This window comes from Arvicanthis niloticus, chromosome 13 (genome assembly GCF_011762505.2).
Source record: "Arvicanthis niloticus isolate mArvNil1 chromosome 13, mArvNil1.pat.X, whole genome shotgun sequence".
NCBI lineage: Eukaryota > Metazoa > Chordata > Mammalia > Rodentia > Muridae > Arvicanthis > Arvicanthis niloticus.
In genome coordinates this window covers 75887429-75912705 of record NC_047670.1, presented here as the reverse complement: position 1 = coordinate 75912705, position 25277 = coordinate 75887429, and the positions used below count along the sequence as shown (strand labels likewise).

Below are 25277 nucleotides of genomic sequence, written 5' to 3'. Positions count from 1 at the left end.
AAGAGATTTTTTTGGCAAGTAGAGACAAAAAGGTCTGTTTTAAATGTGGCAAGCCTGGACACTTTGCAAGAGATTGCAAGGCAGAAAATTAGTTAACCCAGAGACAGCCCAGAATACAGCCTGGGCTCTGCCCACTTTGCAAACATTGAAGGCATTGGGCTAGTGAATGTAGGTTCAAAAGAAATAACAGTCAAGGAAACACCATTTCCCATAATCAGGGAAATGGGAACAGGGGCCAGCTCCAGTCCCCAAACCAATGCAAGCCAAAACAGGCTTATGAAAGTCAGTTTCATACTAGCAACCAACAATCCCTCTCTGAATTTAGTTGAGCAACACCAGGAAATGCAGGACTGGACCTCAGTTCTGCCACACACACAGTATTAACCCCAGAAATGGGACCCACCGAAGTGGCTTTATCAGATCTGAAATCTAACTTGGATCAGGCCATAAAGGCTCATAAATTACATCACCTTAATTCTAAAACTTTAAAAGTCATGTTCAAAATTACCAGAGAACAAGCTAGGCAAATTATCAAACAGCGTCAATCATGTGTTACACTTTTACCAGTTCCTCATTTGGGCGTAAATCCAAAGAGACTGATACCAAACAGTCTCTGGCAAATGGCCGTTACTCATTATAATGAATTTGGAAAAGAGAAATATATACATGTATGTGTAGATACATACAGTGGTTTCATTTATGCAACATTACAAACTGGAGAAGCAAGCAAACATGTGATCACTCATATGCTTGCTACAATCACTGTATTGAGTGTGTCTAAACAGATAAAGACTGACAATGGCTCAGGTTATACAAGCTCCAGTTTCCAACAGTTCTGTGAAAAATTGGGAATACTACACAAAACGGGTATTCCATATAATCCACAATGCCAAGGTATGGTAGAAAGGGCACATCAAACCATTATATGTCAATTTGAAAAAATTAAGAATGGGGAATAGTACCCTACCAAGGGATCCCCCAGAAATATCCTTCATCACACGCTCTTTATTTTAAATTTTCTAACTTTGAATTCTGAAGGAAAATCTGCTGCAGATAGATTCTGGCATCCTGATACCAAAAAGAATTTTGCAGCAGTTCTCTGGAAAGACCCATTAACTGGAACCTGGAATGGGCTAGAACCAGTGCTTATTTGCGGAAGAGGCTCTGTTTGCATATATTCCCAAACTGCAGATGCCGCACGCTGGCTGCCAGAGAGACTGATTAAACAAATAGACAACAATAACAAATCTAGGGAGGAGAAACCTCCTGAGAAGCATATTTTTCTTTGCAAAAAACACGAAGATGCTTTATAATTGCCTTCAAATTGGAACAGATCAATGAGCAAACCTGACTTGGGAAGTTCTCAATGCTGAAGGAGACATCACTACCCATACCTCCAGGGTGTCGCTATTGGACTCTTGGTTCCCCAACTTATGATTTAGTGGCAAACATTGTTTAGACCCAGGAGAAAACCCACTACCACAGTTATAATAGTTGTTTTGGGGTTTGAGATTGACTGCACAGGGACAGGGATTTCCTTACTTGTCTTGTTAAGATCAAAGCTATGATCAGTTCTGTATTTCTGTGTGTTGCCCTTAAAAAAGAGTGTTGATTTTATACTGATCATTCAGGCATTGTTAAGTCTCTTGTCTCTCAGGTTCATGCTGTTCAACAAACTGATGGCTTTTGTATGACAACAGATAGACACTATTCAAATGAAACCCATACAGGTCCATTATTATAGTCTGGAAGTAGGAGACTCAAAAATCTCTGTCATCAAGACTGACGAGGATTAACCCCTAACTTACACACTAAGTCGGATAGTCAATGACGGGTAAGAGAACACCTCAAGACCCTTGCCCCTAACTGGGAGGCCTCACCATCCTAAGGCAGGAGCTCAACCAATGGCTGTTGAGTATCCAAAGATGGGAAAGGGAGGCTGGGGTCCTTTGTTCCAACCTAAGGCAGGAACGGTTTCCGTAAGTTTTCTTAGCCTTCCCTTTTGAAAAAAAAAAGGGGTCGCTGTTGGGAGCCGACACCTAGCAGAAAGTGGCTATGATCTTTGCAAACATCTCGAGCCATATACCCTGACTAGAGACTTGTTTTCAATAGCCTACAACAGCTGAGCATACTCTGATAAACATCTTGTTTATCCCACATATCTTGTTTTGTTGATTAGTGCCCCCAGCTGCAAGGCACACATGGTAAAGTGTTTTCAGCTGTGTTCCTCTGCTTGTCCATGACTGCAAGCCACATGGTGAAGTGTATATAAACCCAGGATTTTCCTTTTAGTAAACAAGACTAGAGACAAGAGACTTGACCACACACCCTGTCTTGTCTCCATTCTTTGCATCTCTTGCCCCTTCATCCCCACTCTCTCTTTTTCTAGAGCCTGTTGTCTGATCCCCTCAGACCAGAGCACTTAGCCCCAAGTGTGAGGCATTGTGGACAGCAACATAGTGGTCCTTACAATGGAGCAGTGTGGCTGTCAACAAGCTGAGACTGACTCATGTGCTGAAGCAAGACCTATGGAAGACACATGATGTTTAAAGGGAGTATAAACAGGCCTGACAGACAGTGACAGAGGCTGGGCTAGGCTTGCTTATAGAGCAAGCTCTACAATGTTTGTTAGTCTTGCTTCTTTGCTGATGTTCACTGAGAGAGGTATGGCTGAGAACACACTGAGGCACGGTGTTCCTGTTGGTAGTTCCTGTTAACTTGTGACAAGGCTGAGACCTGGCTGGCTCTGCTAGGTAGTGGCACTGCTGCTGAATCCATTGCTATCCTGACTGTATTGAACTGGACTGCTGGTAGATCTCAAAAGTGTTGACAAGTAGATCAAGCCACTGCTGCTGACCTGAGAACCAAACTGCTGATTTTCTGACAACACAGATGGGAGTTGCTCAAACAAAACAAAACAAAACAAAACCCCATTTTTAAACAGATCCCCTTTCCCTGCATCATTTTTCCCCCACAACCTCTGCTGGGTGGTGGGCTAAGAGGGAAGTTAAAGCATTTTAAAAACCATAATAAAAAATAGGCATTAAAAATTAAAATGACAGGATTAGCTATTCTAATATCTAGTAAAATAGACTTTCAACCAAAAATCTATCATAAGAAATAAGGAAAGATACTTTGTATCATCTAAGAAAAAAATCTACCAATATGACTTGTTAGTTCTGGACATAAATGCCCAAAATACAAGGGCAATCACATTTGCAAAAGAAGCATGGCTGAAGCTTAAACCACACAGCAAACCCCAAACATTAATAGTGGGAAAGTTCAACACTCTACCCTAACCAATGGATAGGTTATCAAAACAGAATCTAAACAGAGAAATAATGAAGCTAACAGACATTGTAAATCAAATGGACATAAATATATCTACAAAACATTTCATGTACACACAAAACAACATATTTTCTTCCCAGCAACTCATGAAACATTCTCCATAACTGGCCATATTATTGGGCAGAAAGCAAGCCTAAATATATACAATATGATTAAAATAACCCCTTGCAATTAATCAGATCACCATGGATTAAAGCTAGACTTCAACAACAGAAATAACAGAAAGCCTACAAACATGGAAACTGAACAACTCTACCCAATGACCACTAAGTCAAAGAAAAAATAAAGAAATTAAAGACTGTCTAGAATTCAATGAAAAAAAGGCACAACACACCCAGACTTATGGGACACAGAGCAGTGCTGAGGCAGTTTTACAGCAGTACTCGCCTTCCTAAGGAAATCAGAAAGATCTCAGACTAGCAACTTAACACCACAATGATAGTTCTAGAGCAAAAAGAAGCAAAAACATGCAAGAGGAGTAGACAGCAGGAAACACTCAAACTCGGGTCAGAAACTAATAAATTAGCAGCAAAGAGAACAATGAAAAGAATCAATGAAACCAAGAGTTGGTTCTTTGAGAAAATCAACAAGAAAGACAAACTTTTAGCCAAAGTAACTAAAAGGTAGAGAAACAATATCCAGATTAAGAAAATCAGAAATGAAAGGGGAGACATAACGACAGATACTGGGGGAAATCTAAAGAATCATTAGGTTTTACTTCAAAAGCCTTACTTCACAAAATTGGAATACCTGAATGAAATGACAACTTTCTGGATAGACTCCACCTTTACCAAAGTTAAATCAAGATCAGGTAAAGAATCTAAATAGTCCTATAACCCTTATGGAAATAGAATTAGCCATTGAAAGTCTCCAAACCAAAAAAGGAAAAAAAAGCCAGTGCCAGATGGTTTTAGCACAGAATTCTACCAGACTTTCAATGAAGAGCTAATACCAATATTCCTCAAAGTATTCCACAAAATAGAAACAGAAGGAACATTGCCAAACTCATCCTATGAGGCCACAGTTACCCTGATACCTAAACCACACAATGGCTCAACAAAGAGAATTTCAGAGCAATTTACCTTAAGAGAACACATCAAAAACATCACCCACCATAAACAGGTAGGCTTCATCCCAGAAATACAAGGGTGGTTCAATATACAAAAATCCATCAAAGTAATCCTCTACATAAACAAATCTAACTTAAAGATTTGATGATCTTCTCATTAAATGTAGCAGCATATTTCCCCTGCAAGTTGGGAGGAGCTAAGGTGGGAGGAGTAAGGAGAGGAAGAGGGGAAGGAAGAGGAGGAGCTAGGGAGGCAGAGATGTAGGAGCCATGGATGGCCATGCATGTGTTGTGAGCAGTCTTGGGTAACAACTTATATCTATGTTAGTTAATTGGTTAACACTTCTAATTGTGTGGGCATCTTGTTATTTGATCATTACCAAATATATAAACCTATTGGATAATGTTTAAATATTAGAGTCTCTTTTCTACTGGTTGTTGCATGGATGGCGGGATGGTCTGGGCTCAGCCTAGCCTTGTGGAGACAATGTGGAAGACTGATAGAGCCCTCTCCCACACTGGCATCTCGTGGGTGGCAGGGCCAGTGTCTCTGGCCACCTTAGCCAGAGGCCTGAGCTGTTGGCGGCCTGAGCCAAGAGGCAGCAGCGAATTCTCAGGCCTAGGATAGACGGGAAGATGGCGGATGATTAAGAACAAGCAAGATTGGGAGTCGCCATTTTAAAATATTACTGCTACAATTAAATATGCTATAAAAGCTTTTGACAAAAATCCAATACCCGTTCCTGTTTCGGAGAGATCACGGATACAAGCCACATACCAAAACACAATGAGGGCAATGAACCACACAGCAATAGCCAACATCAAATTAAAGAGAAAGAAACTTAAAGAATTTTCACTAAAATAAGGGACAAAACAAGCCTGTCTACTCTCTCTGTGTCTTCTTCAGTAGAGTACTCGAAGTTCTAGCTAGAACAATGGACCCTCAGAGATCAGAAGCAGACACGGATTCCCTGGAACTCCAATTATGGATGTTTGCAGCCTATAATGTGGGTCCTGGGAACTAAACTCAGGTCTTCTGCAAGAGCAACAAATGTTCTTCATCAGTGAGGCAGCTTTACCGACCCTGCAACAATTTTTAAAAAAAGGTTGCTGTATATATGTGAGAGTATTTTGAGACAAAAGGCCACTTCTACATATATAAAAACAGGCTAACTTAGATGTATTATTAAATTATATACTGAAGGAGTTACATGTTTTCTGAGATGTGCTCTTAAATACTGTTAGGTTAGTGAGTGAATGCAAGTGTGAAAGCAAAAGGCTGGCTGTGGACTGCTTGTCACAAAGGTGTGAAACAACTGTGTGGCCAACTTCCTTTTCTAGTAAATGGTGTTTAATGCAAAACAAGTAATATTGCTAATCACTAAAGGTCAGCTACGGTCTTTTTATTGGCATAGAAAGATGGGTCTCCAGAATCTCCATGGGAGAGAAGAGCAGGCAAGCTGGGAGCAGAGCTGGGAAAATATTCAACAGGACATGCAAAACCTGCGCAGAATTGGTGACTAACTCTGAGATACAGTGAGTGAAGAACTCATGAAGACAAAACTGGAGGCAAGAGCGTTTTCCCTGACTAAAGGAAAACAAAACTGCAACCTGAATATTTCATAACATTTTGAAGTAATCTAGGTGTGACATCACTGTCTGTAAATCACTGCCCAACCCACTCAACAAGCTCACCTTCAGGACCCAGCCCAAGCCCATATGTACTATATATAAGCCTCTGCCCGGTGCTCCACACAGTCATCTCTTCAGCTCTGCCCTGCCTCTCTCCACTTCTGAGCCTTCTCATCTCAAGGAACCATGTCTACGAAAACCACCATCAAGACTCAAACCAGCCACCGTGGCTACAGTGCCAGCTCAGCCAGAGTGCCTGGGCTCAACCGCTCTGGCTTCAGCAGTGTGTCTGTGTGCCGCTCCCGGGGCAGCGGCGGCTCCGGTGCAGTGTGTGGACGAGCTGGCTTTGGCAGCAGGAGCCTCTATGGTGTGGGCAGCTCCAAGAGGATCTCCATTGGAGGTGGCAGCTGTGGCATTGGAGGAGGCTATGGCAGCCGATTTGGAGGAAGCTTCGGCTATGGAGGAGGAGCCGGGGGTAGCTTTGGCTTCGGTGGTGGAGCTGGCTTTGGTGGTGGCTATGGGGGAGCAGGCTTCCCCGTGTGCCCACCTGGAGGCATCCAAGAGGTCACCGTCAACCAGAACCTCCTCACCCCCCTGAACCTGCAAATCGACCCCACCATCCAGCGGGTCAGGACTGAGGAGAGGGAGCAGATCAAGACCCTCAACAACAAGTTTGCCTCCTTCATCGACAAGGTGAGACATGGTCCTTCCTAGGGCAGCCTGTGTGTCTGCAGTGAATGCTGAAGAGAGGTGGAGGGAAGAGGCTTCAGACTTGGCTCTGATATTGCCTTTGTTTCTAGTTAATCTCTGCCCTGGTTCTGTGCTCCTCTTCAGTTAGACTGGCATCTGGAAATCAGAGTCAGGGTTCCTCTTCTCCAGAGGTTGCCCCATAAGAGTGTCTGATCTCAGCAGACTGAGATGAGCTGGAGACTCACACAACAGAGGACTGTAGTGACATGGAAGTCTATATCTATATATAGTGCATTTGGGAGCCATGCCAGCCTCACCAAGCTGCAGCACACTCCAGCAACATACTGCTAGGCTGCCAGTGCCCTCCCTGCATGAGTACTTTGTCATCCCCAGAGAGGTGGCATTGGGAGCTTCACTCTGGATTGACCCTCTCAGACACAGAACCAGGTTCTACCTACACTGAATGGGTTTAGGCAGGCAGCCTGAGAGGGGCACACACACTAGTGAAGGTGTCATACATAGAAGGATGAAACTCAAACTTCTCTCCCTCACACTCAACCCTCCCCCAGGTGCGGTTCCTGGAGCAGCAGAACAAGGTCCTGGACACCAAGTGGACCCTGCTGCAGGAGCAGGGCACCAAGACTGTGAGGCAGAACCTGGAGCCTCTGTTTGAGCAGTACATCAGCAACCTCCGCCGAAAGCTGGATTACACTGTTGGAGAGAGGGGCCGCCTGGACTCAGAGCTGAGGAACATGCAGGACACTGTGGAGGACTACAAGAGCAAGTGAGTTACAAGGAAGGAAGAATTCAGTCTCCTAGCTTTATAAAAATGGAAGCCCAAGTCTAGACAAGGGCTCCATGATTTAAGAAAGCTTGCTCACAGAGATGAAACTGACAACTTATGGTTAAAGAGAAAAAGCCTAGGATCATGGAGGGTTATAGGACATTAAGGGACAGAAAAGAAATGAATTACTTAATAGAAATATGACCTTTTAGCTAGATGTGGATATGGTGTAGAAATGGGATCTGGGTCAGAGGCTGCCATTGGTGCCATCCGCCCTGTGGCTCCAATGTGGTGCACCCTTCCATTTCTAGATATGAAGATGAAATTAACAAGCGCACAGCAGCTGAAAATGAATTTGTGACCCTGAAGAAGGTGAGCTGACTGACCACAGGGATGGGGTTCTGTGCTTAATGACATAAATGACCTTGTATATCTGGGTCATTCCAGAGAAATGGTAGTCACAGGCACAGAGTTGAATGGTCTGGGGAAGAGAGGTAAACTGATCCCATGTTGTTCGTGGTTTCTTCAGGATGTAGATGCTGCCTACATGAACAAGGTTGAACTGCAAGCCAAGGCAGACAGTCTAACAGATGAAATCAACTTCCTGAGAGCTCTCTATGAAGCAGTAAGCACCTCTTGTCTCTCCTTCTCCTCTGCTCTCACCAAACCCTTTATTTTTTCCTGTGCAAAGTGTTGGACCTCTGCAATCGTCAAAGACAAAGATGACCTCAGTTCTTTCTGTTGTGCAGGAACTGTCTCAGATGCAAACTCACATCTCAGACACATCTGTGGTCCTCTCCATGGACAACAACCGCAGCCTGGACCTGGACAGCATCATCGCTGAGGTCAAGGCCCAGTATGAGGAAATTGCTCAGAGAAGTCGGGCTGAAGCTGAGTCCTGGTACCAGACTAAAGTGAGTATTGGGGTAAAGGCTGAGGAGGATGCCTGGGACTCAGCCTGAACTCCATGAGTCTCTGACTTCAGTAGTGGAGAGACAGTGTATAAAGAGAAGCCGGGTGTTCTCAATGGAAATGTACTGTGTACTTGGGTGATAGAATGAAGTTTTATTCTAAGAGCAAAAGAACCCAGAGATAGATACAAAGTTGCCATAAATGGGGTCCACGGCTCTCTTTGCTTGAGCTGTAATCTGAGCAATGGTCCTCAGAAGACACTTGAGAACATTTTTACTTCCTGAGGGAACTATGGAGTCTGTAATCTCCTAAAGCTTCTCTTGAGGAAAACCCATCACATCCATGATAGTGCATGCTACTTAGAGGTGTATTTGCTTCTGCACATAAAAACTCACATAAATGTTCTCTGTTGTATGGACCCTCAGTATGAGGAGCTGCAGGTCACAGCTGGCAGACATGGGGACGACCTGCGCAACACCAAGCAGGAGATCGCTGAGATCAACCGCATGATCCAGAGGCTGAGATCTGAGATTGACCACGTTAAGAAGCAGGTGGGGTAGACAGAGAAATGTTTGGGTTGCTGGCCATTGCTTCCTGTCCTCTAACTCTTGCTCTCTGAAAACCAAGGTCTCGGGATTCAGCCTCTCCAGAGATGCATAGTCCAAGAGTGTTTTTGTTGCTCTCTCTGCCCAGTGTGCCAACCTGCAAGCTGCCATTGCTGAGGCTGAGCAGCGTGGGGAAATGGCCCTGAAGGATGCCAGGGGCAAGCTAGAAGGGCTGGAGGACGCCCTGCAGAAAGCCAAGCAGGACATGGCCAGGCTGCTGAAGGAGTACCAGGAGCTCATGAATGTCAAGCTGGCCCTGGATGTGGAGATCGCCACCTACAGGAAGCTGCTGGAGGGAGAGGAGTGCAGGTGGGTAACTCCATCCTCTAACCCCTGAGGACACCTCCATGTGTCAGTACTTAGCACAGGATGAGGGAGCCAAAATGCAGGTGGCCAAAATGGTCCCTTTGAGAAACTCCTTGCTGTGCTGGAGAGATGGTTCAGTGTTTAGGAGCACTGACTGTTCTTCCAGAGTTACTGAGTTCAATTCCCAGCAACCACATCATGGCTCACAACCATCTATACTGGGGTCCAATGCCCTTTTCTTATGTGTCTGAAATCAGCTATACTGTCCTCAAGTACATAGAATATATAAAGAATATTTTTTAAAGCCTCTTTCCAGGAGATTCTCTCTGAACCCTCACTAGACTGAGGGTTCCCATTGGAATCTATGTGATAGCTGCTTTGTTCTCACCTGCTGCTTTCCTCTCCTAGGTTGAATGGTGAAGGCGTTGGACCAGTCAACATCTGTAAGTACTCTGCTTGCCAGCCTCCCCGTCTCCTGCCCTTGTGACTGGTCAGCTGATCACAGTGTGCTCACCATGTCTGTGGTGTCCTTTCCCTCCTTCACAGCTGTGGTGCAGTCCACTGTGTCCAGCGGCTATGGCAGCGCAGGTGGTGCCAGCAGCAGCTTAGGCCTGGGAGGAGGCAGCAGCTACTCCTATGGCAGTAGCCATGGCCTTGGAGGTGGCTTCAGTGCTGGCAGTGGCAGAGTCATTGGAAGTGGCCTCAGCTCTTCTGGTGGCAGCTCTTCCACCATCAGATACACCACCTCCTCCTCCAGCAGGAAGAGCTACAGACAGTGAATTCCCTGTCACCAAGAGCTTGTCCCTGGTCCCAGACACCATGGCTGCAGAAGCCTATGCTCAGAACCCTGTGCTCAGGAGCTTCTTCACTCTGGACCCGCACCTCTGCTCTCTTCATGAGGCTGGGATGGCTGGTTCCTTTTGCTCCTATCTGTCCCCATGTGTCCCCTCTGCTCATCTGTTGATAGTCATCCTCTGAGCTCACATCACAATTCACTCATATTTGGTGCTTCATGTTCTATTGAGGTTCCAGGCTCCTGCCTCTCTACCTCTATCTCTGAGGCTGCCTGTTAAAGGGTGTATCCCTGTCACCTTCATTTTTGAAATCATTGTCTGGGTCCTACTCAAGAAACGAGCAGCTCCCTATCAGTTTCCAATGGCCTGAGAAACACCACCTTTCAACATCATAAACCTCCCTGTCAGTAAGTGTGACCACAGTCACTGGTCCTGTGATGTAGAGTCTGTGCTCATGTGATGTCTTTGCTTTTCTTGACGCTGTTTGCTTCCTTGTAATTGCCAAATAAAGCAGGTTTATAAATAATCAATTTTTTCCATGTGCATTTTTTTGTGGGAACATTTTCTTTATATAGAAAGTGTTTGTCCTTGCTAGACAAGGAGTCATTACTCTTCTCTCTCCCAGCTCTGTATGTCTTTACTCCAAACCCTCACCTGCTCCTTCATTGTCAAATTGATAGTCTTTAGGAGGAGCCCCTATTTCCTTCATTTTTCATATGTAATTTTTAATGTATCCGTTTCCATTGTGTTAAACTCCCTTTCTTTAGAGATAGTGAATAATTATCTGTCCAGTATTCCTTCCCGAGTGAATTGCCTTTCTGTCAGTGAGAACATAATCTCCAGGTATGAGAATTCCCTCCATGGGAACAGTCCTTATTAGGAATTAGTGATGAGACACCTCTGATGTAATCACTAGCAGATCACAGTACTCAGGCAGAGCATTCGGGTGGAGAAACATATTCTTGGACAGTCATAGCCAGAGCCTTTTGACAAGAGAATAAGGTATTTGTTTTAGAATTACACTTGCTTTTATGACAAGGAAGCTTGCTTGACAAGCACCCACAATGGCAGTGAACATTTCCTCCTTCTGACCTAAAATTGCCTTTCTGGAAAGGTGCCCTGAAGGAACAGCAGAAACACAACAAGCTGTTCAGGGACAACCATGCATCCCATCTGTCACATCTACAGATGGGAAATACTGGAGACATTCGCGCTGGTCAAATTTAGGAACTCAAGACTCATTCAAAACCTGAAATTTGCATTTTGCAAATTGGAAAGTCTTTAGGAGAATATTGCCTGCCTTCTCATACCTTTATCCTCCCATCATGGATGGTCAGAGAAGTTTGGTTTATGTGTTGCAAGCCAGGAGTGTTGGTTTCACTGCTGTCTGTCCTGTCCTGGTTTAACTCGTGAATGAGCAGGGCAACCTCAGCTTGAGTGTGAGATCAATCATTTGATTCATTCCTGGGACTCCTTCAGCCCCATTGCTCCCTCAAACCACACCCATCATCCTTACCCCCAAGTATGCAGATCAGTAGATGTTTTCCTTGGTTTGTTGCTGTTTCTGAATCTTTCTACATCATTTTCTGTTGGTTACAACATTCACTGATCTTCAGATAAAGCTGGGTGCTTGCCTCCTTGGATTCTCTTCACTTTCTACCCAGAACTCCTCAACAGGAAGAAAAATGACACATTTCTGAAATCTAAGCCTTCTCATGACACATGTGCATATATGGGACAACAGAAAGGACAATCACTGACAGGGAAAATAATATATAAGAACTCGATTGCCTCAGTGCTTAAGAGCACTGGATGTTCTTCTAAAAGACCCAGGGTTCAATACCCAGCACCCAAGTTGCAGCTTGTAACTGCCTGTAGCTCCAGTTTTAGGGAATCTGATAACCTCACACAGACATGCATGCAGGCAAAACACCAATGCACATGAAATAAAAATAAATTAATTAATTAAAAATAAAAGAAAAAGTATATAGAAAACACATCAACAGGACCATTTATAAAGTGATTTAAATAAAATTTAAATCACACAGTATGTGTAATCACCAATGTAATGAAAGGATTAAAAAATTTCAAAATCTCCTAACAGGCTAGGCAGAACCAAGAGTGCAGGTCAGGTTGGTCATGAGCTCTGTGTTTCAGGAACTTGGCTGACCACAAGATAAATGGTTGATTATGAATAGGCTCCTAGAGAATAGTCTATACAAAATGTTCCCCATGATGACTGTTCCTTGGACCCTATCACAAACTGAATAATGGGCTGGGACTTTCCACAGGTGCTCTCCAATAGCCCTCCTTTACTCCCCCTGGGTTGTGGTTTCCCCCCTGAGTTGTGTTTTTTGGCTTTAAATTCTCTCTGTCTCCAAAGCCCCGGGGTCAGACCCCACTGCCCCTGTGTGGGTCATGGGTCTTGACCTCAGTATACTGATTGAAATATACCTCTTGCTGATTGCATCAAGTTTGGTGTCTTGTGAGTTAATAGGTGGCCACAAATTCCTGAGGCTTGGGTGAGGTCCTCCCTTCGTGGGGGGGCCTTACATTAATAAGTGAATACTACTAAGAGGGCCAAATGGATGATTCGGTGGCATAAATATTAGTTGCACAATGTGTGTTGAGGACCGCACTGCTTGGGGATAAGTGCTCTGGTCCAAGGGGATCAGACAACAGGGTCTAGCAAGAGAGAGAGTGGGGATGGAGGGGCAAGAGATGCAAAGAATGGAGACAAGACAGTGTGTGTGGTCAAGTCTCTTGTCTCATTTACTGAAAGGAAATCCTGGGTATTTATAAGCACAAGCAGGGGAACACAGCTGAAGACACTTTACCATGTGCACCTTGCAGCTGGGGGCACTAAACAACAAAACAAGATATGTGGGAAAAATAAGATGTTTATCAGAGTGTGCTCAGCTGTTGTGGGCTGTTGAAAACAAGTCTCTTGTCAAGGTATATGGTCCGAGATAGCTGCAAAGATGATAACCACTTTCTGCTAGGAGTTGGCTCCCAACAAAGGTGGATGGTTACGGTGGCCCACATGTAATTCCAACCCTCTTGAAGTAGGAATAAGGCTACCAGGGGCAAGCTGCCAAGAAAAAGTAGCCCAACATTTTAGCTCTGGGCTCAGAGAGAGAATCTGGCTCAATAAGTAAAGCAGAGAATGATTGAAGAAGCAGAAACTGTGAGTGTTCACACGCATGCACACACATGGGTACTAACACACTCATGAATGCTCACACACACATGTGCAATTACCATAGATGCACACACATACTTCAATCACACCTGCATCTAAATATTTCATTTATTAACATTTGTGATCTCTTATGAGCATAGAAAATGATTTAATCAAAACTACGTCTCATTTCTTCCCCTCCTATTCCTCCTCTATCCGTTTCTAGCTTTGTGCTATCTGTCCCCATCCCCAAAGACTGTGTTTTGTGTTGCCCGTACATGTATGAGTTCAAGACGATCAACTGGAACATGACCTGTAAAGCAACATGAGAGGATCCCTCTATACCTATCATTCTTCAGCAACTGTTCAAGGTCAACAAGCAAATAACTCATTGTGTTGGGAACAAGCAAAAGAAACATACTCTAAGTAGTACCAGTTCATTTTCAGAGTCCATTTCAACATAGGGGGAAACAAATTCAAGGTCCCAGGCCCCAGGAGAGCTGAGGATTCCCTACAGCAAAATAGCTTCTGTTGTAAACAGTTGTCTGAGTCCAGACATCTCAGGACACCTTATATGGAAACAATTGTCTGAGTACAGCCATCTCAAGGACAACTTCTCCATCTTGCAGGCAGGATCAAACAAGTTCATGATCCCAGGCCTAGACACAGATTCTTATCCCACTTCTCCAGATGTTTTTATACTTGTCTGTTAACCAGTGAAGAATATAGAAATTGCCGTTATTTAAACCAAGGTGTATAAGTTTTAAAAATATATAACCAGTTGCCTGTTATGCCCTAATAACTCCATGCAGCTGACCTTCTCCCCTTTCCCCTTGTTATTCTGATCTCTGGGGAGTCAGAATAATAATGTCTAGGAGAGTGAATCGAGGTACTCTGGATACTCACTTTGGGGACACAGTTCAGACACCAAATTTGTTGCCTCCCTGAGTGCTCAGAAAATAATCCTTTAATTTAGACCTTGAGGGCCAGTAGTTGGCATTACAATACATAGCAAAAAACCCAAAGCTCGACAATTCCCCCTTTTGTCTAAATAAGTCTCTTTCTCTTGTAATAATAAACAACATGCCATAGGAACAATTATGAAACAATTATGAAAATTTTTATATAAGAGATACATTCAATAAGTCCAGTTTGTTTATACTTGGCAACTCAGGAGAAGTTATTTTTATTATGTATTCTATCTTTGTGAGTTCAGAGTTTACATCATTTTCTGCATTTGCATCATTGTTCTATGCTAACTTGTATTACCATTCTAAAGATATCTACTTCAACCTAGACCATCTTAAGTTCTAAACAACTTATGCTTATAGTGAGATTATGACTATCTAGTCTTCAACCCTATCAGAGACTTGAGAAGGAATAAATATTACCTGAGTAGGTAGAAAGCACAGGACTGCAGCTTTCAAAACACAGAAATGACAGAGACAGCTGACTGCTGGGAAAGTTTTCAATTTTCTCTAGAACATTGGAACATTCATCTTCAGCCTTCCAGCCTAGAATATCTGACAGACCTTAAGTGAAGCAGGAATCATGCAGGATTTGCACTCCTTGTCTTGGCACAGCTGGAAGTCTACTATCCTGCCCCCACTCATCCTTTTTGGACAGTAGTTTGCCTGCAGATGAAGTTAGGATATTTTCTTTGCCCTGTGGCTAGCTTGTCATACTTGAAGCAATTCAATATGGAGGATTTTATGGTCATCATCTTTGAAGTAGAATGGAGTCCTGCCAGGAGTTGACATGTTTCAATGTCAAGAAAAGGTCTTTAGTTAAAATTTTGGTTAAATGCTATGTTCTGTAGGTCTCTGAGGTATTTGAAGACCATCTGTCTATTCAAAGCATATCTGAACAAGCAACATTGCCTGTCTCCAGCTACCTATTGTCTGTATAACCCAGGATGTGTACTTCTATGATAATCCAGAGTAGTATCTGACATGACCATGAGTTTGACTGTGTGATTGTTATCCTGCATTTTTTAACCATCCCTTATGGTTGCAATAGCAGCTACTAAAGTGACTGAAACTAAACCATGCATTTTTAAATGAGTTGCATTGGCGTAATACCTATACAAGTGTTAAAATATGTGGGCATTACATTGTAACAAAGTTAATCTTAAACTTTGTATCAAAATATAAAAATTGATACCAATGAAAACATCGTACCTGTATCAATATATGAAATTCTGTACCAATGTATCAAAACATAACCTCAATTTTGCATCAAAATATAAGATCTCAACCAATGTCAGATTCTGGCTATAAAATACTTTCTTGGTTTGAGAGTAGAATCAATAATCTACCCCTATTTTAATTATTTCTCATAATATTTATATACCCCCTAATTTTCTGTTCAACTCCCTTTCCCTTACATAAGGAAGAAAGACGGGAAAAGAAAAGGAAAAGAAAGGAAAAAGGGATCCCTGAGTCTAGCCTCTCCATTCATTTCCTCCACATCCAAGACTGTAACAACTTGTAATCATCCTGTAAAATGACAATATATATATATATATATATATATATATATATATATATATATATATTAAAATGACCAGAACCATCTACTGTCACTTAAGGGACAATCATGATGGTCTTCTAGTAATTGCGACCTGCTGACTTGTGGTGAAGAATTCCCGATTGGAAGACCAAAAGGAAATAGAAAAACTGTTAAATCAAAAGAAAGCTAGCAGGCATCATTTGTTGTCCAAGCTCTATGTTAATAGCAAGTTCAGAGTTTAATCTAAATCATGACTGGAGCAGTTGAAAGGCTGGATAAACCAAGGTCATCAGGGATCAGCAGTCCTTTCTGAAGCTGTTCTAGAAGCAAGTCTCGGGAAACAGTATCGATGTGAGGCAGGCTCGATCATATACAGTTTATAAAAAATAATTAATTGAAGGCAGTTTGGTGACCCCATCCCTCCACTGGGGGCCCTGTCTATTTATTAGAGGTGCTCTTTTCAGGTTCTATCTTCCCACTGTTGGGCATTAAGGCTAAGGTCGTCCCCATTGAGTCCTGGAAGCCTCTCTGTGCAAGCAAAGGACCATAAACTCCAGTAGTTATTTTTAACACTGAGTTTTGGGGGGTAGAATATGATGTGTATCTAGAGCAGCACTGCTCACTGTAGCAAGCATTAGATATGCGATACTCAGTTGAGGGTTTTAGGTCTGCGTGTTACTCCTAGGCTGAAAAGAGGCAAATTTGGTTTATAATTGTTTGTGTGCAGCCTCAATCCAGACCCTCAAGGCTGTTTCCTGATGGTATGAAATTGTCTAGGATACGTCTCTCTTGAACCTATACTCTTTGGTCCAATGGTGATTATTGCCACATCACCTGCACACCCCTGGAAGCCTAAACCTTCTTTTTGATTTATATTTTAAAAAACTATTGCCTTTAGAGAAACCTTGTTCACAATTTTGATGCAACTGACCATATTTCTTGAAATTAAACCACTGAGCATTTTGATATCAGAGATCTTTAGCAGGGTTGTCATAGTCGCTTTGCAAATAACTGTATTTCCTGTAATTGAAGTACCCTGCATTTTGATACTGGAGACCTTTAGTTATAGGTTGACCTATAATATTAGCATGGCACACATTACAACCAATATTGATCATATCCCTTATCCAGTGATCTGCAGGCAATGCCTGTGCCTTTAGTGATCTAATAACTTTTTCACATTAGGTATTTTCATTTTCAAATGCCAAGGTCTCTATCAACACTTGTCTTGCATTGGAGTCTGATATGGCTTTGTTCATAGCTGAGATGAATGTTTGAAAAAAAAAAAGTCAGTGGAGTCTTCTCCAGGGCCTTGTATAATCTTTGTAAATGAAGTGGACCGTTTTCAGGGCTCCTCAACTTTGTCCCAAGTTCTTAAAGCTGCTAAGCAACATTGTCCTATAGTAGAGTTATCAAAATGAATCTGTGGGGCCAGGGACCTATGAGACTGGAAGAAGCCAGTCCAGAGGTAGAGTGGGGTTGAAGTCTATTCAATCTGGAGATTTGCATGTGTAGGACAACTTTTCCCCTCCCCATCTACTGGGCCTGCATGTCCTGATACAGGTAGTCCTGTGTTCCCCCTCCTTTGCCTCATCAGAGGAGGTCACCTAGCAAGTAGCTAGATTAAACTTCCTTTCCCGTTATAAGGTCATGTCCAGCAGCACCTAGAATTTCTACTCATGCAAATGAGGCATCTCCAGCACTGTGGTGGCCATGGCCAATGATGTACACTCACTCCATAAGCTCCAAAGGTTTAAATAGCCTTTGCCCACCCCATCCACCAATTTAGCTGTCTCACTGAAGCCTTCCTTCTGAGAGTCTGTTTTTGCCACACTCATCTGCTGACTGAGGTCTCAGCTGGCAATTTCTACCTCACTTTCTTTCCCAGGCCATTGGTCATGAACTCAGGAAATGATGCTGTTATTGGTAAGGAAACAGACAGGGAAGGAGAAATATGTTCTTGTGTATAACAATACCACCAGCAACCGATTTTTTACTATATTTAACCCCTTGCTTTATTTCACTGTTCAATATACCCAACTTCTTCCCTCTACTATTTTAACCACTGCAACTGCAGATCAACCTCTAGTATAGATATCAACAATCCTTTCCAGTCCTGGGAAAAATTCTATTTTGAGTAGTTCAGTTATTTAGAATTTGTTTCACATAAGGTGAGTGCATCCCATATGAAATCGTGGCCTCTTTAAAATGCCTTAGACCTATTCTTTCTGTAGGATGCCATCCTATCTCATCCTAACTGTCTTCCACTCCATTAGCGGCCATATGACTCTATAATTACTGAAAGTTGTTGGTGATCTCATAACCCTGGACCACCCCTCCTCCCACTCTCAAATTGCAGTTTTCTTTCCCTTTTTCTTCCTTTGGAAAACTCACACTCTTCTTGCTCTGTCAACAGGACTGAGCCCTTTTGTTCCTAGATCTCTGGCACTCCTTGCCTCCTAAGCACTTCTATGGGCAATGATTTTCAGTTGCACAGCCAACTCTGGAACAAATTCATAAATTAGAGAGGAGAGTGACCCATTTTTATTTCATACACAGACACCAGACAGACAGACAGACAGACAGACACACACACACACATACACACGGTTTCTCAGGCCCTTCCATTTTCACCCACATTTTTTTTAAACTGCTCAGCCATTCTTCCAATATTTTTTGAAACAGAATATAGGATGAAGAATAAGAAAATTGAAAAGTCCCTTCAGGGAACAAAGTAGGAATTATCGAAGTGGTATTTTGCTGTCATCTTGAAAAAAAAATTATCCCTTCATCCTCTGTTGGGAGCTGACTTAAGCAGAAAGCGGCTAGATCAACTTTGCAGCCATCTGGAACCATATACCCTGATGAAAGACTTGGTTGTCAAAAGCCTGTAACAGCTGAAGCACACTCTGATAAATATATTGTTTATCCCACATAGCTTGTTTTGCTGTTTAGTGACCTCAGCTGTATGGTGCACGTGGTAAAGTGTTTTCACCTGTGTTCTCCTGCTTGTGTATATAAATACCTCAGAATTCCCTTCAATAAGAAGAGACATGAGAAAATAGAAGAGACTGAATCACACCCTGTCTTGTCTCCATTCTTCGCGTCACTTGCCCAACACTCTCTCTCTTGACCAGAGCACCTAGCAACCAAAACGTTGAGGCAGAGTAAGGGACACAACATTAGTGGTGCCTGAACAGGGACTCCAGTAAGCGGGATACAGTGGAAGACACCCTGTGCTGGAGAACCAGTCAACTGACAAGAGTCTCAATGTTAGAGCTCCAGTAAGCAGGATACAGTGGAAGACACCCTGCGCTGGAGAACCAGTCCGACTGACAGAGCCTCAACGTTTGAACTCCAGTAAGCGGGATACAGTGGAAGACACCCTGTGCTGGAGAACCAGTCAACTGACAGAGTCTCAATGTTAGAGCTCCAGTAAGCAAGATACAGTGGAAGACACCCTGCGCTGGAGAACCAGTCGACTGACGGAGCTGGCTGAATTCGGAAGTGAAACAAAGGTGATTGCATAGTAACAAAAACGGGGCAAGAAATAAGTAAATAGAAACAGATGAAAAAGGATTTAAAGATGCAAGGAGTAAATTGCAGGCTGCTCTGAGTCAAGAGAGCCAAACAGATAGATAAAGGTTATAGTAACAAAAACTGGGCAAGAAAAAAAAATAAGCAGAAACAGATGAAAAAAGTTTTAAAGATGCAAGGAGTAAATTGCAGGCTGCTCTGAGTCAAGAGAGCCAAACAGATAAATAAATAAAGGTTATAGTAACGAAAATGGGGCAAGAAATAAGTGAGTAAAAACAGATGAAAAAGGCTTTAAAGATGCGAGGAATAAATAGAAGGCTGCTCTAGACAGAGAGCTAAGCAGAATGATAATGTTAATTGATTTAACTTTCAAAATGGGTGTGATTCTGAGTTATATAGTTATATTTTTCTGGATAAAAACTCAATGTAAAGGTTTTTCTGGTTACTGGCTTAAGGAAAGGTTAATTTGGAAAAAAAGGTTTTTCTATGAGTTTTCTGATGAGGTCATTAAGGTAGTAGTTATGTCTTCCAGAATTATATGGATCAGACATGACAGAGGTAGGCCTCCAGAACACTAGATTTCAGAGAATCAAAATAATTATCTAGATACTAAAACTTGTTTTGAGATTTGTATATTGCAGAATACACAGCTTTGGAGAATGAATCTTCTTATCACCTGCATGTTCACTGATGCCCTGGACTTCCAGCTAGATGCAGTTAAGACAGACTTCAGATGCTTATCAATTTACCCTTCCCCTCATTCCTCTTCTAAAAGTCAACACCCATGTTCAGCTTGAAGAAGTTAATGAAGAGTCGGCGCCCCAATTCCCTGGACTTGGGGACTGAGGTGGTTAATATTAGGCTGTCTTTATCTGTATAATTGTTACTAAGATGATGCAAAATTCAAGGATTTCATTGGTATAAATTTGTGGGTACAAGGCTTAGATCTTTTACTTCCCCAACAGGGGAAGTTGTGTGTTGCCTTAAAGAGTGTTGCTTTTATATCAACAGTTTAGATATTAAGTCTCTTGTCTCTCGGGTTTATGCTGTTCAAACTGATGGCTTTGGTACGACAACAGATAACAAATGAAACCCATACAGGTCTGCTATTACAGGCTGGAAGTAGGGGACTCTGAAACCTCTGTCATCAAGACTGATGAGGATTAACCCGTAACTTACGTGCTAAGCCGGTTAGCCAATGACGGGTAAGAGAGCATATCGAGACCCTTGCCCCTAAAATAAGGGAGGCCTCACCATCTTAAGTGAGGCTGGGGTCCTTTGTTCCAACCTAGGACAGGCACGGTTTCCGTGCCTTCCCTTTTGAAAAAAATTTAAAAAGGGGGACCTGTTGGGAGCTGACTTAAGCAGAAAGCGGCTAGATCAACTTTGCAGCCATCTGGAACCATATACCCTGGTGAAAGACTTGGTTGTCAAAAGCCTGTAACAGCTGAAGCACACTCTGATAAATATATTGTTTATCCCACATAGCTTGTTTTGCTGTTTAGTGACCTCAGCTGTATGGTGCACATGGTAAAGTGTTTTCACCTGTGTTCTCCTGCTTGTGTATATAAATACCTCAGAATTCCCTTCAATAAGGGAGACTGGAGAAAATAGAAGAGACTGAATCACACCCTGTCTTGTCTCCATTCTTCTCATCTCTTGCCCCAAGAGCCACACTCTCTCTTGACCAGAGCACTTAGCCCCAAAAGTGTTGAGGCAAAAGTGTTGAGGCAGAATGTGGGCCTCAACAATCCTCTGCCATTTTCTCTATGGCACTGAAATCAAATTTGCCATTTTGCCTAGCTCCATATCTGGGTGACACTTGTGGCCAGTGTTTGTGATTTTATGGGGTCTGCTTTTTTCCACCCTTCTCCTCTCTTTTGCCACACGTTCAGCCCTAACATTGGGTAGGAGAGAGAAAAAGAAGAGAAATGAAAGGGGTAATGTAATCATTAGACTACTTCCTGCTGATTAGGCAGTGCCAAATTCCTTGGGGCAATTTTTTATTCACCATCAGAATATTTAATTTCTTCTTTTTGATATTTTTTATTCTTTGCACACAACTACTTAATAAACCACAACCAACAAGCAACAGCGAACAACCAACAACTAACAACTCACCTGCATTTATACATTCTTCTTAACATCATCAGTCTGAAATCTTGGCCTCTGGATTATTCAGTTGATCTCTGCCACATCCTGCTTTGTGTTAGTCACATTGTCTCGATGTCAGTTTGCCATGATATCTGCAGTTCCTCGTACTTTGTACATAGGAGAAAGACAGAGAAGTATGTTTGTTGTTGTTGTTTTGTTTTTGCCTCTGGTTCAATGACATTCAGCCTCCAAACTTATATGACCCTGTTCCTGACTCCTTTCTCTCTCTGGCTCTCTCTCTATCTGACTGTCTGTTTCTGACTCTGTCTCTCTTTCTCTGTGTGTATGTACACCTGTTTGTGTGTGTGTGTGTGTGTGTGTTTCCACTGGCCTCTCTCCTATGTCTCCTATATCATCACAAAACACTATTTTGTGCATAGAGTGTTTCCAATATTGTTAGTCATATCTTCACGAGAACCAGTCATGTCAAGTCAAGTGCAGCTATCACAATACAGTTTTTTCCCCATTAAGGCTCATATATCCTACTCACTCCAGAGTTGCTTAGTCAGCCTTTGACCTATATTTTAATAAGGTCACTTCCTTTATCTGTTATCTGCCAGATTCTTTTGACTTGTCTTGCTCTCTGTCCTGAGTATTCTTGATCTCATAAATTATTAGTTTTTCTTTCAAGAATTAAGGTTTGTTTCAGTGTATAAAACTCTGTGAAGGGCATGTTAAGAGAATCTTTAAGGGGTCAAGCTATAGACCAGGCAAATTCTGGCATGGGGCTTATTTCAAAAGTGATATAGACTATAATAAAATGTGCAAAGAATTTTCCCTTTCGTTGAAAATAGATACCTTTTCTCACATAATATATTCTGATTATGTTTCTTCTACCTCTACTCCTCTAAGTTCCCTCCCACTTTCCCTCCCATATGGATCCATCCCCTTTCTGTCTCTCATTAGAAAACAAACAGGCTTCTGAGGAATAATAATAAAATAAGGCACAATAAGATAGTACAAATTAACGTATCCAGATAGGACAACACAAACAATCAGAAGAAAAAAGAAGAAGAAGCACAAGAAACAGATACAGCTTGAGAAATCCACTTGTTCATACACCCAGGAATCCCATCAACCTAAACTGGAAGCTAGATTATATACACGAAGGACACTTTTTTTTTCCTGCTCTTCTTACACAGGGTTCCTTGAGCCCCTAGAGGAAGGATCTGATGGAAACATTTTGTTTTGCACGGAAGTTACAAGATCTTTCTCTCTCTGCATATTATCTGGCTTTGGGTCTCTGTATTTGATCCCACCAGATTCTCTGATGATAACTAAGCATGACACTGAACTATACACGAAGCAGAGCATCATTAGTAGTCATTTTATTACTATGTCCTTCTAGTAGAACAGTAATTTTTGTTTTTTCTAGGTCTCTTAGGCTACCTAGTCTCAGGTTCTTGGTTACCCAAGTACCGTAGGGGATGGAATGCATCTTGTGACGTGGGCCTTACATCAAATCTGATATTGCTTTACTCTTACAGAATTGTGCCAACATATTGCACAGGCACATCTTGCAGGCATGGCGTCATTGTAGATGAAAGAGTTTGTTGCTGATTTGGTGTTTCTATTTCTTCTTTGGGAGCACGCAGAGTACTTGCCTGTACTGAATACACAAGCACATAGAGGTGAGGACTCTCTGTAGGCACCAGCTAGATGTCTCCATGTTCAATGACCTGTGTAGGTGTTGTCTTCAGCATTAAGGCCTTGACATTGGTCTGTGTAGAGCGGCCTATAGTTTTGACAACAAGATGCACTGTTTGGGTGTTCTCTTGTGAACTCTTTGGATACATAAGCAATTAGATGTCACCCAATTTTGGCACTGAAAGCTTCATTTGCCGTCAGGATGTCCAGTGTTGGCTTGGTCTCCCCAATTATTTGGTGATTCAATTAAATCATTGTATATTTATTTATATACAATGATTTAATATATTTCTATCATCTATTTATTTATTTGTTTTGAGAAACATCCTTGCTTTCCTCTTTTTTAAAATTAAGTTATTTAATTTAATTATTTTATTTTATTTATTAATAGGATGAGCTAAGGTGGGAGGAGTAAGGAGAAGAAGAGGAGGAGGAAGAAGGGGAAGAGGAGAAGCTAGGAGAGGGACAGGAGATGAGAGAGGGGAACATGGAGGCAGATGTTCATGTGTTTCCCGCAGTCAAAGGTAGTTGGTATATCTAGGTTGGGTATTGGGTTACACCTCTGATTGAGTGGGCATCTTGTTATTGATCATTACCAAATATATAAGCCTTTGGATAATCTAAGCGTTAGAGTCTCATTTGTACCAAGCACGCGTGGTTGTCAGGATGGTCTGGTCAATGCCCAGCCTTGAGGAGACAGTGTGGGAGATTGGCAGAGCCATCTTTCACACTAGTGTCTCATGCATGGGTGGCAAGGCTGGTGTTTCTAGCTGTGGCGTGTGTGTGGTCTCTGGCCACAGAACATGGTGGTTAAGCTAGGCAGAGCCGCCACAGCTTAGATAGTCAGCTTGACCAGCAGCCGCTTTTTAAATAATTACTATGACAATTTACATTCCAAAAGTTTCCCAGCTTCCTGGTTCCCACTCCCTGAGTTTTTCAACTTCTCCCCTCACCTCTGAGAAGGTGCTCTCTCACCTGTCCACCCACCATCAGTTCATCCACAACAGCATCTCTCTTTCCTGGGGCATCAAGTTTCCACAGGATTAAGGGCATCCTCTCCTACTGCTATCACATGAGGGCAGTCCTCTGCTACACATGTGCCTGGGGTCACAAACCAGCCCATGTATGTTCCTTGGCTTTTGACTTAGTCTCTGGGAGCTCTGAGCTGTTCAGGTTAGTTAACACTGTGGTTATTCCTATGAGGTACAATCTCCATCAGCCTCTCCAGTCCTTCTTCTAACTCTTCCATATTGGTCCCTGACCTCAATCCAATGGTTGCCTGTGAATTTGCCTCAGTCTGTATTGGTTTTCTATGCTACTCCTTAAATGGTCCTTACACTTAGTTGTTTCTTCCCTTATCTTCTCCCTCATTTACCTCTTTCATCCTGCTCCCAACTTGATCCTCTCCTTCCAGCTCCCCCTGTGTCTGTCCATAACTATCTTGTCTTCTCAGTCATTCCGACAGATGTAAGATGAAATCTGAATGTAGTTTTGATTTGCATTTTTCTGATAACCAAAGATGCTAAACATTTCTCTAAGTGTTTTTTAGCCATTTGAGTTTCATCTTTGGAGGACCCTCTTTTTAGATGTGTATCCCCATCTTTTTATTAACATGATATTTTTATTGAATATTTGGGAAGGCCACATCATGCAACCTGATCACACTCACTTCTCAGTCCTTCCATGTCCACCTCAACCTTGTGACCTCCCCCCAAAAAATAATTAAAAAAAGAAAAAGTAGAAAAACAAGTCAATTTGTGTTATCTATATAGTCACTAGAACAAAGTCAGACTATCAGTTGTCTGCCCCTTAAATGGAACTGAGTCATGTCACTCCCCACACCCAGATGCTATCAATTATGTGGAACTAACTTCAGCATCCTTATATACTTTATTAGAGTTTAAATATTTTCTTTCATGGCTTTCTACTACTTTTTGGGAGAGTAGGAGTTTGAGATGGGTGGTAGAGCATGCCACAGAAACCTTCCATGTCCCCACTTCTCAACTATGTACCCGCAGTCATGTCTATCACAGCAAAAGTACCCTCCTTGTTCTTCACAGCCAGCAGGAGCGTGGATCATGGGCTTCCACATGATTTCTGGTGA

At 42.4% G+C, this 25277-nt stretch overlaps 1 protein-coding gene across 1 annotated transcript; it reads left to right on the top strand.

Moving 5' to 3' along the window:
• The first annotated feature begins 6160 nt into the window (after positions 1-6160).
• LOC117718627 (keratin, type II cytoskeletal 6A-like) lies at positions 6161-10192 on the top strand. The gene is made up of 9 exons (XM_034516467.2): positions 6161-6745; positions 7312-7526; positions 7838-7898; positions 8056-8151; positions 8276-8440; positions 8864-8989; positions 9132-9352; positions 9758-9792; positions 9896-10192. The coding sequence occupies exons 1-9, from the start codon at positions 6239-6241 to the stop codon at positions 10126-10128; spliced, it is 1659 nt and encodes a 552-aa protein (XP_034372358.1). The 5' UTR covers positions 6161-6238; the 3' UTR covers positions 10129-10192.
• The last annotated feature ends 15085 nt before the right edge of the window (positions 10193-25277 follow it).